Source organism: Dipteris shenzhenensis, chromosome 3, assembly GCF_047967505.1.
Source record: "Dipteris shenzhenensis isolate YYH24624 ecotype China chromosome 3, Dip_SZ_1.0, whole genome shotgun sequence".
NCBI classification, from domain to species: Eukaryota; Viridiplantae; Streptophyta; class Polypodiopsida; order Gleicheniales; family Dipteridaceae; genus Dipteris; species Dipteris shenzhenensis.
In genome coordinates, this window is record NC_141598.1 from 25,169,917 (window position 1) to 25,187,610 (window position 17,694).

A 17,694-nucleotide genomic window follows, 5' to 3' on the forward strand; every position below is an offset into this window, starting at 1 on the left:
CAAACTAATATAAAGTGCAACATATAAGGTCAAACAAACCCATGATTTGCATGGAGTTTATTGGTATCAAAGTAAGGCCCAATATGTGGGGGGTGGAACAAGCTAGAAGAAGGGCATATGGGACCTAAACAGACATGGATCTAAGATAAAAAGACAGTATACATAAGCATTATTGAGTACAAAGAAGAGGAGAAGAACATATACGCACAATTCTTGAGTAGATAGTCGATAGGGCATATGTAAACATGTTTAAAAAAAGGATCTATGGAATAATGAGAGAATGACATAAACAAAACGTCAAGGCACGATTTGTACGTAGACGAGTCTTCTATACCAAATACACATCAATAAGATATGACAATGGCATATTGCAATGACATCTTTCAAAGAATAACACACAAAGGGCAGCATAAAGTGACCAAACTCCCCCCTCATGCATCCCCCCTCATGTCTTTGGGGAGGGACTTTGCATAGCAGTGGCTTGAAGGAGTAGTTACATTAAATGCAATAAACACAAGGCTAAAGGAGGCATTTACGAGTGCAATAAAAGGACTAACCAAAGGATGGAGGAGAAATAGAGACAAAGCATGAGAGAGCACATGGGTGGATTTGCTCAGGTTCACAAGTTGTGTTAAAGGTGAGAGACTTTATTGATTAGTGTCAAAAGTGGAACATGAGGTTGGGGAGGGTGTATCTTATTAATACACCATGGATTTAGAGTGTATTATATGGGATATGGGCCAATATTTAGGGGCTTGTGCCACGTCCCCAACACACACATACACACATGCGCGCATACAATTTTCTCAATCAAAATTCCCACCCTTTCCCCCCCCTTTTTTTTGGCTTCTATGTTTGGTATTAATTGTATGGTTTAATCCCATATTTTCTAGTCTCTTTGCGTTACATTTTCTTGTACATATGCGTGTCTCTATTTTTATAGTCTTTTATTAATTTTTGTTCTCTAACTAATCAACCCTCCTCTAACTCTAAACCCTTTTTAAAAATTTTGTTTGGCTATTTCTTATGAGCTCATTTACAGTAGTTAATTTCCCTTTCTTTCTTTATCCCCTTAATCAATGTACTTACAAATTTTTAATCTCTAAAGCTCCCATCTCTATAATCTTTTTTGAATCTTTAAGGTGTGTTCAAGTTCATAGGTAAAGCGATAACAAGCCAGGGAATACATGCATTACCTGTCTTCCCAAATTCAACTACATTGTTCTAACAATTGGTTGGTTTAGATGGTGATAAGTAAGTGGACCCTAACCTTGGAACCTGGACTACCTGATGGATTCAACATCCTTTTCCAATCTTGTGTTCTTATTTTAGACTCAATATGATTATAAATTCTCAATTTTGTTAGAATTTTTGTAAGTCCCAACTTAGATGTCGTAAAGATTTTTGTACTTGTCTCATATATAACTTTTTATTTAAATGGTGGAATTAATTGTATGGCTCATTTATTGATGGGACTATTACATCTACACACACACACACACTACTGCCACTGCCCCCCCCCCCTTTCCCTCGACCACCCCATCCATGTCTTTTAGAAAGGAAATTTCACGATAGTTAAAACAAGACTAAGGTGCCTCATTGATACATTAATTATTTAAAGAACGAAAAAGAACCCCTAACTCCAAAGACCTTGCACATAGCTAGGGGATAAACAATAATTACACATTAGTAAGCCTTTCCTTTTTATAAAACCATAATAACTTATGTAATTGAGCTCACTCCTTGTATTACAAGATTTATGGCAAGGCTAGGGTTATTGGATAAAGTGAACGTGAGTATGCTAGAGGCTAATTTTGTTAGACAAATAGAGTCTTCTTTTAGATAGGAAGAATATAATTCTCTTTAGGTAAATAGGGCTTCTTATCTCAATATCTTGGCACAAGCAAGTAAAGTAAAGATTAAAACCAAAAACAATATATTGAAAAGAGCAATATCTAGGGATCTTGGAAACAAGTAGTAGGCAAGGCTCATAAAGACTCTTCGGAATTTATGACTATAAAAGTTTTGAATGAGTTCAAAAATGCCATCAGGAGGCAAGGAGAATGAAGTTAAACTAGAGTCAAAGCATAAGGATACATAAGCTTAAATGTTTCTTTAGAAAGATATTACTAAAAATAAAGAGGTAAGAAGGAGGGTAGAAGACAAAAAGTGCTTGTGCACACCTGTGTGTGCATGTGCTAAAGTATCTAGTAGCACACGTTGGGTTAGTTTTGGGCTCAAGGAAGATTCTAAAGTGTAAGGCTGATTAGTTGAGATGCCTCCAACGCTTGATCCCATTGTGTAGTAAATTACAAATTGTGCTATCTCTTACGTGTTAATGTTATAGCCTTTATTTTGGCAAGCCATGTACGATTAATGTACGTGTTAGAAAGCATGGAGTTGAGTTTAGATTCAATGAATGAAACTTGTTACAAAGTTTTAAGTCATGCCAAAGAGGGTATTGCACCTTGTATGTAGTTGCAATCTTTTGGCCCTTCATTTTAGCCTTAAGAAGGTGAATAATTATTGCAATGCTTGTTTCATTAAGGAGAATATTTTCTCTATCACATTTTGCATCTTTAATCAAAGGATGGAGGCAAAAAGGCCTTTCTTTTGGACAACATATTGTTGAATGAATGAAACTTGTTACAAAGTTTTAAGTCATGCCAAAGAGGGTATTGCACCTTGTATATGGTTGCAATATTTTGGCCCTTCATTTTAGCCTTAAGAAGGTGAATAATTATTGCAATGCTTGTTCATTAAGGGGACTTACAAGAAGCCAATAAATGGGAAAATGGAACTTTGTCCATTGTATGTCCTACCTTACATGATTTGTTTATGTTTCCTCATGATATTTGAATGAAAGAAAGAAATTCGTAACACCATCTTTGCTTTCAACATAAAAGATTGAAAAGGTAGAATCTATGTACTTTTTGAGCGTGCAAAGAGTGCCTTTGTGATGGATGTGGTTGGAAATTCTATTCTAGTAAAGATTAATGTTTCAATAGAAAATGGACATGTTTGCCTTAGAATTGGGGGAACATGAGTGTGTTGATAGGTGTGTTGGTGGATTATGTTAGAGCAACCCATGTGAATGGCTATCCTGAGTGGAGCACGTGATGAAATCCTTAATTCTTGTTGAAGTGTTGTTTGGATAACTAGCTGAGGATCTTAGCACATGAGGGGAGATAGGATGGAAATGGATGCATTTGTTTATAGTGACTACATGTGATTCCCCATTGTAAACCCATCTTAATCCTTATGTTGTATTTGGAATAGGATAGGAGAAGAGCTACTTATTTCATAAATCCATACTAGCATGGGTGCTTCTTTTGAATTAGGAAAGTTGTGGTTTAGAATGGGTTTAGACTATAGAGTGGGAATTCAAGACCCATATCTCTAATTAGCCCATGTGCAAAGATCTGGAGAATTCGAAAAGAAAAATGGGTTTTGAAATAATGAAACGTGTCAATAGTTTGGGATGCATTAGGATGCAATGGGAAACTGTTTGTCTGTTGTAAAGATGGACTTGGAAACCGTTTTAGATGAGCACATAGGAAAATGAGAAGTTGGGGAAGTTAGGATGCGAATTTTTTTTTGCGAGTAAAAACATAAAAATTGTATTATCAAGAAAAGAAAATATGTACATAAAAAGAAGAAAAAACCGGGTGCCTTTCAAAGAAGGCAAGAGCGCTTAGTCCCAAGTATGACTTATTGCTCTGAAAGCATCATGTGTCTCTCTCTCTCAAAAATCGAACAGTTTGCCTAATTTCCTCTACAAAGACGTTGATTGGCATCCTCACACTCTGCAACCCTCTAAACACCACGCCGATTCTATACTTCCAAATAATGGCAAACCTGATGAGAAGTTGTGTTTGGATTAGGATGCAATTGGAAATCATGTGATATGTGGTTGGTTGTAGGGAGGCAATGTGAGAGAGAGAAGTTGCATGTGGGGGGCATGATGCAGGGGGAAAAAAAGCGAAGGAATCAAAAGGGCACTTTTGGGGGTACTGCCAGGGTGGCCTGTGAACCTGGACGCCAGCAAGCCAATGGGGAGGTGAATAAATAGGCTATAAGGGGTGCTATGTTATGTAAATATGGAGATTAGTGTTAATTTAATGTTATAATAATAATTGTTCAGGAATAAGCAAAAGTGAGTGACTCACTCAAGCAGCAGCAGCAGCTACTGAAGCTTTTCTCTTCTTCTTCTTCTGTGATATGCTTGCTGTTCTTCATCATCCTCTCTTCTGCTCATCCATTTCCTCCATCGCCGATCTCTCCACCTCCCTTGCCTTCCTACCTCTCCCCTCCTTCCTTCTCCCTCCCCTCTTTCCTCTCATCCCCCCCCTTTCCCTGCTCATCCACCGTTTCGCATCCCCACCGCCTCCTCACTTATGCTTCCCCCCTGCCTCTCCACCTCAGGTGAGACCACGATCCGTTACGCCTTTTCCTATTCTCGCTGTACCGTCGTTGATGCTCCCACAACCCCGTCGCCCATCTTCCTCCCCACCACCCCCCCCCATCTCGTTCGGATCGGCGGAGCTTCGCTTGCGGTGGCGTCGAGTGGATTAACCGTGGCGCAGGACGATCGGAAAAAGGGATCTTGTGTAAGGAATGAAGAATTCGAGCCCGCATCTCGGTAGAAAACATATTCGGAAAGATCCTTTGCCCAGCCAGCCCCTCAGACTTTCCAAGGCCACGTCTACACCGTTAAGTGATGCAACGAACTCGACCAGACGATTTTTCGTTGATCGTAGTTGGAGATCGTTGAAGGCATAAACGTAGATGAAACTTCCGCGAAATTACAGCTCCTTATCTAGTCCCCTGAATCCGATGCAAGGGTAGCAGGGGCATGATCTGCTAGGCTGCTTAAAACCAGCAGCAGTATGAGATTGTTAAATTAAAGGGCCCTGAAAATGATACGTGAGAGTCAAATGTAGACTATACTGGCAACGGATTAAGAAGCACGATTTTATTATTTAGAGGCTTAGGAGAAAGTTCGAACTGCGCACTACGTTTCTCTGTAGGCTTTGAGAAAAGGACCGTTGGACCTTAGCATTTAAAATGGATCAGCAATTTCCTCAATCTCTCAAACTAGATTCGAGGTTTCCTTCTCTGAAGGTGTTTAGATTGCCAAGGCTGCATTATTTGCTTTGCTTCTATACTTTTTACTTTGAGCATGCAGCCATCGATTTTAATAGATGTTCCTGTCGTATTGACAAAAACAGGCAACTTAATTCAACGTGCGCGTTTCTTTCTTAAGACATTTTATTGATCGCTCAAGAGCGATTCTCTATCCGTTTGCCGTATGTTTGATGCCTGGAAATTTTATGCGGAGGAGCAGGGAGAGTTACTGGTGGGTTATAGTGTGGCGGCAAAACTATTCTATTCAGAGTGAAAAACAGTCCTGACATAAATTGTAAGCTGGGATCTAGAAGATTTTAGTGGTAGCTTATCAAGAAACAAATGTCTACCTTGCCAGTAATGCGTTTGTGGAAGGTGACAGAACACACTACAGACATTGGCTACGGTGAATGCGATTGTTCTTTTCTTCCATCTTTCCGTACTAGGGTTGGATCACATTCATTTCATGATCTCTGTTACTTACATGGCACTCATTTGAAATTTTTGGCAGTAAAGGTCTGACTTTTCATGAGATAAGAGCTGTGGCAACTAGGCACTCACACTGGCGGGAGAGAAGTCTCAGTGCAAAAGTTAAGGTTAGCACTGGCATACTAGCCAAACATTGAAAGCCAAGGAGTTCCTATTTCATAACTCTACATCTCGCTACTTTTACTAGTTTGCATTGCCTCATGCATGCCCATTTTTGCGGCAGTTGAAGCTCTGTCTTTTAGTAAATAACAACAGTACCCATGAGAGCAAAATGGATGTACCCATGACTTAGTCAGGGCGATCACTGGAATAGCAACAGAACAAAGGAGGCCATGGGGTCCCCTCAACTTGCTGTATTCATAAAGCCCAAGACAATTTAGAGATTCGAAGGCCAAGCCTTTCGAAAAAACACTCTCCTTATGTGGTCAAAACTATCGTCACAGGAAACCAAGTGGGGACAGCACTCCAAAAATGGGAATGAGAATGAAAGCATGCAAAAAATGAGGAAATGCTGTGACACATGCCATACAAAACATGATTTATATGCAAAAATCCAGAAATTATTCCAAACTTCTCTTTGAAGCTCTCTCCTTGGTTGCCATGCAACCTCACTGTCCACAAAATTAGGTCCCCAAATGTGGGCATTGTGTTCAGAATGCGACATGTAGACAGGACTTCACAAATGCTCCCTGCATTTCCGGTCCCGAAAAGTATGGGAACATGTGGAATACATTCATATTTGACTATGACAAAAACAAAGAATTGGCTGGAGCCAATAAAAAAAGCACGTCTAATGCAAAAATTAGTATAATCTTGAAGCGTACATACAGCTGTGGTTAGGAATACAGATTTGTTATGGATAGATGCCCCACATGTGAGCCCCCAGGGGTTGATTAGGCTTTTGTGCATGATTCATGGAGGTCTTTCATGCAGCCCATGGATGAGTGTGTTCTCCAACTGGACAGCCACATGGAGGCTCATCATTGAGTCTAGGAAAGGCTGCCATAAAAGCAGCAGATAGTGCCATGATATGGTTGCCATGTGGGCAGTACCTAAGCTGCCAAGTGGGCAGTACTCTAAGCTGCCATGTGGGCACCAGATCAGGCTGCCACATGGGCAGCACATAAGCCTAGCTGTGTGGGCTGAAAGACACGTGAGTAGAGGCCTTTATAGTGCATGGAAGGTGGAGAATGACCGGTATAGAGGCCGAGGTTGGGCTGAGGAAGACTAGGTGAGCAACATTGGAGGTCGTCTGGCACGTGAATCAGAAGATCGGGTTGAAAGGCCAGGTTCGGCTGTAGTGTGGGGTTGGCCTAGTCATCATGGAAGGCCCCTATATGGGTTGGGTCAGTTTGTTAGTCATCTTGAGGGGCCATGCAGCTTAGATCTAAAGAGGTGGAGGGCAGCCAGCCCTCGCTTTATGAAAGAGCTGTTGCAATTCATTCTCCTAATCCACCCATAGCCACATAAGCCTCTACAAAGCATGTGACGAGGAGGATAGCACATTTGTAGACATTTTGTGGTGATAAATAAGGGGATATTTGCCTTTTGTGTATTCCTATGCAATTCAAAGCAGTTTGAGGTGTTTGGCAAGTGTCTTTGCAATTCAAGGTGAAATTACATTTTTTGGTAAGTGCTACATCGTTTTCACTTTTTGCTGAGATATTTACCTCTCTTTCCATTTTTTTTTGTAGGCATGATTTTAGATAATCATAGTGATGTTGAGTGGTACTCAGAACTATAAGTGTGGTAGTTCACTATAAGATGCTATTTATTGGCGAAGGCTTTGGAAAATTGTTGCAAGCACATCCACAAAGCCTCTTAAAGATGCCAAGAGAATCAATGAGTTGGAGACCAAAGGATGGAAAAGCAATGTTCATTCTCTCTATAAATGTCATGGTTTCCCCTTATTAATCATATAATGATTGTGAAGACTTCAACATGCAAGATAACTTTTTTTTTCCCAGAGAAAAGAAAATTCTATTAATGCTTTAAAAACACCATGCAAATAGCTTCTGGAAGGAGCTAAGGATGGTAAGTACACAATAAACGAACTGGTTGCCAGCCAGAGGAAAGCCAGCCTGTTTCCGGATCTCCCAGTTCACTGCCTAGAGAGACTCCGAAACAAGAGCGAGCAGCCAGGGTGGAGGTCTATACATCCTGCGAACTGTTAGAATTATAGATATAATTCAGCAGTGACCAATGTAATTTAATAAGCTAGTTAGGGGCACTTTTCCTCATTAAGAGGTTTTTTCCGCTAACCGCAGTTAGTTCACTAACTATGGTTAGTGACTACTAAGGTTTTGTCACTAGGACAAAACCTTATCTCTCACTCTTTGAGTTGTACTCTTTACACTCTTCTATTGCAACTCAGCTCTCAAACTCTCAATCTCTTGCCTAGGACAAAACCTTATCTCTCACTCTTTGAGTTGTACTCTTTACACTCTTCTATTGCAACTCAGCTCTCAAACTCTCAATCTCTTGCTCTCTCTCTCTCTCCGCAATCTCTCACATTTGCTATCAGAGCAATTGATCCTGCTCCCTGCTCCTTCCCCGTTCAGCTCCAGCCTACAGCCCACGCTCCTGTTGCTACCTTCAGTACCTTGCCGTACCTACTACCTACCTGCCGTACCGTACCGTGTCGTATTGCTCCTGTTGCGTCCGTACCTTCAGTACTTGCGTGGTCGTAGTACAGCTCGTCGTCCGTACAAGTGAAGCGACGTACAGTCTGCATTTCCATTCCGTACAGCAAATCTTCAGCCGTATAGTCCGTCGCCAGATTGTATGGTTCGTCATACAGTTCCATACGGCTCGCTATCACCATTCGCACATGCGCGTACCTGCTTCCGTATTTGTCGTACGGTTGGCTGTCAGATCCGTACCTGCGCGTACAAGCCGTACAGCATGTCATTGTCCCTGCTTCCGTACAGGCCTTGCTTCCGTACAGGTCCTGATTCCGTACAGCCTGCGTCATCGTCGTACGGTTCTGTGTAACTGTCCATACAATCTGTACTCTGTCGTATATCCGCACGTGTGGCAGATCTGTACGTGCTTTTCTATACTCAGTCGTACATTCGTACTTGGTCGACTGTACTCACTGTACCAGCAGACACTTGCAGTTCTTTGATGTCATTTGGGTATTTTCAGGTTCATAGTTACTTGCGAAGCAAACATTGCAGACAGATCTGTAGATTTGGTTTGAAATTTGGGGCTTTTGTTCAGAAATTGCAAATTTGGGGCTTTTATTGAATTTGCCCCTTCCTGATTGCAATTTCAAGCTCGAAATTTGGGGCTTTCAGTTTTGCAGTACAATTTTTTGAAGAAATTTGGGGATTTTGTGATTACACTGCAATTTTGCAGTAAAATTTGGAGCTTTTGCAGACAGAGGGCAATTCTTGCAACATTTGGGGCTTTTGATCAACTTGCCCCTTTCTGGTTGCAATTTCGGGCCTATTTTGGGGCTTTTGTGTTGGGAGAGCAATTTTTGGAGATTTCAGTTCATACTGCCTTTCTTGAAGTGTTTTGCAGCACTTTCGGCAGATTCTGGAGAGTTTTTGATGCTTGGACACATTTTTGACAGTGCAAGTATAGAAATCTGAGTTGCATTTACAGCCAGTGCTTGGCTGTGTTTTTTGGGAGTTGTGCATTTCATTCCCAGTAAGGGAATTCAGTTTTGTATCTGGTTAAATCTCTTTCTCAGATATGGCCCAGCAAAATCAGAATGACTTTCAGTTCGGTGGTCTTTCACAGGAAGACAAGTTGGATGGTACCAACTACTCCCTCTGGAGTTTTATGGTACACAATATTCTGATTTCTCGCAATTTATGGGATTATGTGAATGGGGGTGAGATCCGACCAGCAGGTATGGCACCTAATACCCCTCCTCAGCAAGGAGGTGGAAGAGGTTGTGCACAGGGTGCAGCTGCAGAACAAGTTGTTGGTGCAGCTATAGCCACTACTCCAGAGCAGAAGAGATGGGATTTACGGGATGCCATGCATCTCTCTTTCAGTGAAAACATTTATCATTCCGCATCTCTCTTTCAGTGAAAACATTTATCATTCCGCATATCCGGTCGTGTAAGACCTCTAAGGCAGCGTGGGATATTTTAGAAAGCATGTATGCAGCCCGGAATGATGCAAGGGTATCTTTCTTGAAAAGAGAGTTAAGTAATACACATATGGAAGAGGGTGACTCCATCTCAGTCGACCTCACAAAGCTACAGGATCTCAGGGAGCAATTATTAAACATAGATGAGATTATTCCTGATTCAGAGATGATTACTACCACTCTGAATTCTCTTCGTGAGTCTTATCTCAGCTTTCATACCTCGCTGAACTTATCATTGAGGGGGGGTGCAAATCCTCTCACTTTTCATGAGTTGATAGGACTTCTGCTTCAGGAAGAGCAGACCAGGAAAAACTTGGCTTCACGTGCAGGTGAACAAGCTATGCTCTCAAAGTTTAAATAAAAAACAAAGGGACAGGCAAAGACATCAGTAAATCAGCCTTCTAGTGGGTCAGGACAGCCTTCACAAAAGGCTAAAAATGATGCAAGCCCAAGAAGAAGGGTTTTTGTCACTATTGCAAAAAGCCAGGTCATCACATTTGGTGTTTAAACACTTTTCAGCCATGGTTGAAAATGAAACCGGACTCAAGATACAGACATTGCGCACAGATAGAGATAGGAATACTTGTCTGCAGATTTTGATGCTTTTGTGAAAGGCAAGGGTATTGTGCATTAGCTCACAGTGAGGCTGACCCCTCAGCAAAATGGCAAAGCTGAGAGAAAAAATAGAACTCTCATGGAAATGGACAGATGTATGCTGAAAAGCAAACACATGCCTCACAAATTCTGGCTTGAGGGTTTGATGTGTGCCAATTACATTTTGAATCGGGCTCCCACTAAGGCTTTAAAAACAAAAACTCCCTTTGAGGTCTGGAATGGGAGAAAGCCTTCAGTGGATCATTTACGAGTCTTTGGATGCCTTGCTTATGCTCATGTGCCAGTTGAATTTAGGCACAAGTTGTCAGATAAAGCCATTAAGTGCATATTTGTTGGGTACAGTGCAGAAAGCAAGGGGTACCGTCTCTACAATCCTGCTACACGCAAGATCATTGTTAGTAGAGATGTGATATTTGCAGAAAATTCAGCTCACACTTAGGCTGAATTTCAAATGCCTTCTTCTTCAGAGGATGTCTTTGAGGGGTTGCTACCCATTGCCTTGGGTTCCCCTGCTGATATTTCTCATGCAAATCAGAATTTACAGCCACCTCCTGATGCTTTAGTTCTGCCACAGGATGTCTTGCCACCTCCACAAGCAGTGGAACAGGTAGTGCAGCAAGAAATTGCAGACATACATGCAGCAAAAACAGTCCCAAACTGGCTGTTACAGACTCTCAGGGAGAGTAAAATTGATGCTCTGTTACCTGGCAGAACTCGCAGTGCAGCAAGGCACATGGAAGGTGCTAATTCAGTGGAATCAGCATATGCAGGTACTCTTCTTGATGAGGAGGAGCCTGCCACATTCGAAGAGGAAAAGGACAATGTGCATTGGATGAATTCCATGCACGATGAGTTGCAGTCCATTGGAAAAAATCAGACTTGGGATGTTGTCGACTTGTCACCAAGTAACCATGCCATTGGCACACGATGGGTTTTCAAGGTCAAACGGAAGCCAGATGGCTCCATTGACAGATACAAGGCAAGGCTGGTTGCTAAAGGCTATGCTCAGAAAAAGGGCATAGATTATGAGGAGACATTCGCTCCTACATCCCGGATGACCACCATCCGATCAGTTATTGCAATGGCAGCACATTTTGAGTGGAATGTTCATCAGTTGGACATAAAAACAGCCTTCTTAAATGGAGACTTGCTGGAAGAGGTGTATGTCAAACAACCTCTAGGCTTTGAAATTACAGCAAATGCACTTTAGGTATGCAAGCTTCACAAAGCTTTGTATGGGCTGAAACAGGCCCCTCGTGCATGGTATGCCAAGATTCATGCCTTTTTGACCAGCAAGGGGCTGCACAATAGTCCTATTGAGAGCACCCTCTACATTAAGATGGATGGGGGGGAAATTTTAGTCATCCTTCTTTATGTCGATGACTTACTGCTCACAGGGTCCAATGAAGACAAAATTGCAGATTTCAAAGCTGATTTGCAGACCAACTTTGACATGTCAGATTTGGGGCTGCTTCACTTTTATTTGGGGATCTAGTTCTCTCATGAGAGACGTGGCACTGTTATGTCTCAGTCCAAGTATGTGCAGAAACTCTTGGATAGATTTAACATGCATGATTGTAAGCCCATAGCCACTCCGATGGAGCCGGGGCTGAAACTCACAATGCATGATACAGGAGAATTAGTTGATGCCACACTTTACAGTCAGGCTGTTGGATGCCTCATATATCTCTGCAACACTAGACCGGATATTCAGTTTGCAGTATCTCAGGTGAGCAGGTACATGCACAGCCCAAAAACTATGCATTGGCAGGTAGTTAAGCGCGTCTTCCATTATTTGCAGGGCACGAAGTCTTTTGGCTTGCTATTTCCTAGGGGGGGTGACTTGCAGATGCATGCCTACAGTGATTCAGATTGGGCTGGTGATTATGACACTAGGCAGTCCACTAGTGGCAATTGTTTCTTTTTGGGTAAATCTTGCATTTCCTGGCTAAGCAAGAAACAATCTACAGTGGCTACCTCATCATGTGAAGCTGAGTACAGGGCAGTTGTCACAGCAACAGTTGAATGTTTCTGGCTGCGACGTCTATTTGCTGATCTTCATCTGTCTTTGGAGGGTCCTTCTCCAATTCTCACTGATAGTCAGAGTGCCATTGCAGTGGCAAAGAATCCAGTGTTTCATGCTCGCACGAAGCACATTGAGGTTCACTATCACTACGTCAGAGAGAAGTTGCATGCAGGAGAGATCAGTATGATCTTTGTGTCCACACATGACAACGTTGCAGATATTTTCATCAAAGCACTACCACGTGAAAAGTTTGAGGCATTTCGCAGTGCCCTGAACTTATATTCGTTTGGTGATTGATCAGCCTTGTACATGACATTGGCATTGCAGGGGGGTGTTAGAATTATAGATATAATTCAGCAGTGACCAATGTAATTTAATAAGCTAGTTAGGGGCACTTTTCCCTCATTAAGAGGTTTTTCCCCCTAACCGCAGTTAGTTCACTAACTATGGTTAGTGACTACTAAGGTTTTGTCACTAGGACAAAACCTTATCTCTCACTCTTTGAGTTGTACTCTTTGCACTTTTCTATTGCAACTCAGCTCTCAAGCTTTCAGCTCTCAAACTCTCAATCTCTTGCTCTCTCTCTCTCTCCGCAATCTCTCACACGAACACCCCTCACGGGAAGGGTGTAAAAGATTCCTGCAGGCCAGGCCTTTTAGAAATGCTCCTGCCTTTCGGCAGTCGCTCTCGATCCTGGAGTACCGCGCTCTCAAGTGGCGCACAAGGTGAAAATGATGTCCTGCCAAATGGCAACTAGGGTAGTCACTGGAGAGACCAGCTGGCCCTCCATCTCCTGACTACACTGGGCAACCCAAATGTTCCAAGCAGTGATGCTGGACACTGTCTCCCAACACTATCCTCTGGTGAAGGTGATGGGCATGATCGGGAGGGCTGCATCTTAGATCTCTATCTGGGAGATCTGCTGTCCATGAATCTTGTACGCTGGTGAGATCGGATCGATCGAGAAGGCATGTCCTCCCTCCGTGATCCACGCCACCATCCCCCAAGTGAAGTCCCTCTGCATCCGCTGCATGCAGGCCATGATCGTAAGGGATGCCAGCCAGATCCGCTGTGCGTTTGGCATCCCCGAAGGCAGTGGGGGATTGTCTCCAGAATTTCCTTCGCTCAGCAGATACATCTGCCATCTACCCGCTTGCAAGACACCTTTGAGGGGAACAGTGCAGGTAGAAATTAACAACTGGATAGTTAGTTTCACTCTTTGAGGATGAGAGAAGAAGATTCCCTCTCTCTTTGAATTCATTGGTCACTACCTCCCATATGAGGAGGACAAGGGATCGGGACCTATGCAGTATGGGTGTGAGAGAGGCTGCCATGTGGGCACACTATTTTGGTGCCACAGGGGCAAATTTGGGAGAAAATGAACTCGTATATGAGTAGCAATGTGAATAGTAGCATGGCTGTGACATGGGTAGCAAGATATATAACCACGTGAGCTGTGTAGAGGGCTGCATATAAGACCTAGCATGGAAGGCTGGGTGTGCATTGATGTGGGCAGCCCTAGTGGCATAATCACAATTCACGCCCATGGCTGGGGCCATTGCAAAGCCCACGAAACAGCCACTATGAAGAAATGGCTGGGCCATGTATAGGCCAGGAGCTCACCAGACAGGTTAGTTGGTTGCTAGTATATGGTTAGGTCGTCAGGCCAAAGATGTGGGGTTGGCGAGGATAGGAAGTTGGTCAGGTAGATCGGCTACAAAGTCAGCCAAAGCAAGGCCCGACTTGGCTATCTTTAGGAGGGGGATAGACAGGGCATGCAGCAAGGTAGATGAAGGAGGGAGAGATTTTGGAGTAGCAGTAGCAGCCCTCTGAGGAGCAAAGTGAGCATATGTGTTGGTACTTAGGAGTGTGTATCGCAGATTGACCTCTTTGGTGCAATATGTACTTGGTATTTTGTTATCCTAGTTTGCTTTATGTACCTCTGTATGGAGGGAAGAACCCTTACTGCCAAAACAGGAAAGAGAATACTGTAGAGAGGGAGATCCCTCACTTTAGAGCTGGAACCGAGGGCTGCTGAAGGGAAGTCCCTGATCTGTTGCTGTACTGGACTGAACCGCGGTGAAGACTAACTGTAGAAGGGATGAAGGGGCTGCTGGACTGCTGCAGACTCTCCTGCCCTAATCCAGATCCTTGAAGGCGAGAGCACTGAAGAGTTGGATGAAGAATATGAGGGCCAAGGGGCTGCATTTTAGAGGCTCCCTTGGGCTCTAGAAATGGCTGATTAGTCTGTTGGAGACACCCGATTGGGTGCTGATGTCACCCAATTGCTGCTGGCCCACCGACTGGTTGTTGACGTGCCCCGACTGTGACGTGGTAGTTCTGGGTCTTGCTAATGTTAGTGCTGATGTGGTGCTGTTGTTATCTGCCTCTGTGCACCTGTGTGGCTGCCTGTGTGGCTCCGTTATCTGCGTGGCAGCCAGCATATCCACGGGCTGCGGATGCATGTGACAGCCATATCCTTTGGGCTGTAGGACAGCTCCACAAGCAGTGGGCAACTATCTCCAAGTCTCTTTCCTCATAGCAATGACAATGTTCCGTCTCTCCTCATGTGCTCCAACCATGGACCAATAGGTGTAATAAGGACCTAAAGTGGCACCTGTTGTTGCAACCAATGGTGTTCCCACAAATGGCTTCAAGACGAGGCTTCTAACTAAGTGTCTATCAATGTAGTGGTGTAGGAGACGAAGGGCACCTCCCTTGTCCTCTCTGATTGCCAAAAACCAATCGCTTGTATCCTAGTGCACCTCTCTTAATTTGTCCTTTCCACTACCACAATTGCCGTTGGGTGTATTGCTCTATGTATGGTGTGTGGCCAATGGTCCAGCTCCTCCCTAGCTGCCCAACCACCCGGATCCTTTGCCATGGACGAGAATCTAGAACCCCATTGTCCATCGGGTCCTTGTCCTTGGGCATTGTCTCTTGCTCTAGTGACCTTGCCATTTCTACACAGTAGAAAACAGGGTACGGTAGGTCATAATTTACGAAGAAATTTCAGAGTGCAACTTCAGTCTTGGAAAATAGACCAAGCCAACTGGCGCCTGCGCAGGGGGGGTGCATTTGAAGCTGCCCTAAGACCTCTTGCTCCTTTATCATGCGACCAGTCCCTTCAAACTTTGTAATTGCATTTAGCCGATTCCAAGTCCCCATGCATTATTCTGCAGGTCCACTGTCTCACTATGTCTAGTTCGGTCTTCAAAGTAATCCATGAAGGTAACGAAGAGGGATTCAAAATAAAGAAATAGACTTTCAGCACCCCATATTCCAAAAGAATTAAGGCTGCTGTCTCGGGGGTTCCAAGATAGCATGAAACTTGGCACCAATCAAAGAAAGGATGCGCATATACTCCCATGGCAGAGAATCTTAAAGGTCAGGCTTCCCATGCATGAAATGTTCTGAGTTCCATATGTGAGGACAAATCTTGTGCGACTCTTGAAAAATTGCCTGGGCAATGTTTGAGAAGCATTCACTGTGCAGGCTATTATCGGTATGCTTAAATCAAATTTGTGTCTGCAAGTGTCCTACTGTTGAGTCCACAAGATTCATCAGGTAATAGGCTGAAATAGACCTTCATTGAAGGTAGACAACCATCCAAAATAAAATTGAATGCAAACTTCTCAGTATATATCGCTTTGTGCAACAAATTAGATGTCTGTGAGGATTAAAAATTGGGGTTCTGCAGGGCAAGGTTTAAATACCAAGGCTATGTTACCTTACATTATTGGTTTCTCATGTTTAGTTTTCATATTTGAGAACTACTTATTTCACAGGTTGTGTGGCCAAAGTTTGAAGAACCTGGTTTGATGTGAAACTCTTTAATGATTCATGAATGACATCAGGACTTATTGGTTTGGCAGGTACACAAAGTTGAATTTTGAGGTTTAGGTGTGGAGACTTGCTCAGTTTCAACTTTGAAGTGACAGATGGCTGTTTCAATGAAAAATGTGGATCCTGCTTTTCAAGGAGTGGGCCAAAAAGTGTATCCTTTGGACTTTTTTGTTGTTGAAATTTGATGGTGCAGATTCCTCTAATGGAGGTTCAACCTGTTCTAATGCTGAAAAGTGTGAAAAAGGGTGCAATTGATCTGTGAAAAGACCTTTACTTTGGCCTTTGGTTTTTCTTGTTATGCTTTACCATGGCCTTTTTCTGATATAGTTCTCATGGTTTTTGTTTCATAATTCCTATGGTCACCAAATTGTCGTCTTCTTAGCAAGCTTCTAGGTTTTAAGGTATAAATCTGAACATTTTTCTAACTTTTACCCAATCATTCTGCATCAAGTAAGCTAAATCAGTTTGTATAGACAAATTTTTGGTCCCTTATGTTCCAGATTTTAAAGTTATCCTACTTTTTTTGGTGTAGAGTCCTATGGGAGATTCGATTTTTAACTGCGCTCCCTTGCTGTGTCGCGATTTCCTCTCCTTCTCCCTCTTTGTGGCTTGGTTTTCCTGTGACGGAGCCCAAAGGATAAACTGCCTTTCTAAGAAAACAAGGCTAACTCATAATCACTTATAAATAAAGGACATGCCGCCAGATGGAATTTCAACACATATGAGACCGTAGTAAGTTCTTTTGATTTGCAGAAATAAACAGGTTAGAAGAGCAGTTGAGAGGGGAAACCTCGAAACTGTAGAAGTCGAAACCCTATGCTTCACTGCAGCAGTTAGCACATCAGACAGGAGTCAAACATTGTGACCTATGGCACACTAGCCTTTAGACACTTTTTGGATCGACACTCAAGCTATTTCACAGCTACATAGCAGAAATTTGGAAGGAAATCTAGAACTAGGAAAATATAAACATTTGATTTATCTAACAAAAAATAATGTAATCTTGACTAAGTGGAGCAGCGCTTCAGAGCTATTGCAAGAGAGTGTATGACTCGTATAGTCTGATTTGTCCATATTTTTTGTGTTGTGTAATACGTTTTGCTTTGTATCTGACTAAGCACTGGTCTACTAAGGATTTGGGAGTCTTTGGATGTCCAGTGGACAGCTTATACTTAGGTACGGTTAATTGGTATTCTGAGATTATTGTGTTTCCTGGAGAACTTTTTTTTACTTTTTTTTCTCTCTTGCTGTGTTCATGTGTGCATGACATGGACCTTATGCATCAACTTGGAAATCTTATCCCCGATTCTCAACCAAGATTGGGCTTGCTTCATGAAATGAGGAGGGGAACGGGTCCTTGTATAGTTGAAAGGATTGCCTTCAGCCAATAAGCTTGTGGCAACTCATCGTGTGACTGTACCTCCCGCTCGTGAGCAGCACTCTGATATGTGGGGGATGGCCATCATTAAAGCTCAACAACTCA

General features: G+C 42.9%; 1 protein-coding gene across 2 annotated transcripts in view; it reads left to right on the top strand.

The window, feature by feature from the left end:
• The first annotated feature begins 4,210 nt into the window (after positions 1–4,210).
• Positions 4,211–17,694, top strand: part of LOC147903555 (villin-2-like) — a 50,109-nt gene continuing 36,625 nt past the window's right edge. The window contains exons 1-2 of one of the 2 annotated variants that reach the window (XM_087399785.1): positions 4,211–4,425; positions 16,241–16,362. In XM_087399785.1, the coding sequence (XP_087255911.1) occupies positions 16,307–16,362 (56 nt within the window). In that variant the 5' untranslated portion in view covers positions 4,211–4,425; positions 16,241–16,306. Of the gene's footprint in view, positions 4,426–4,695; positions 4,713–16,240; positions 16,363–17,694 lie in introns of those variants that run through there. The other variant, XM_087399793.1, reaches the window with a different exon arrangement.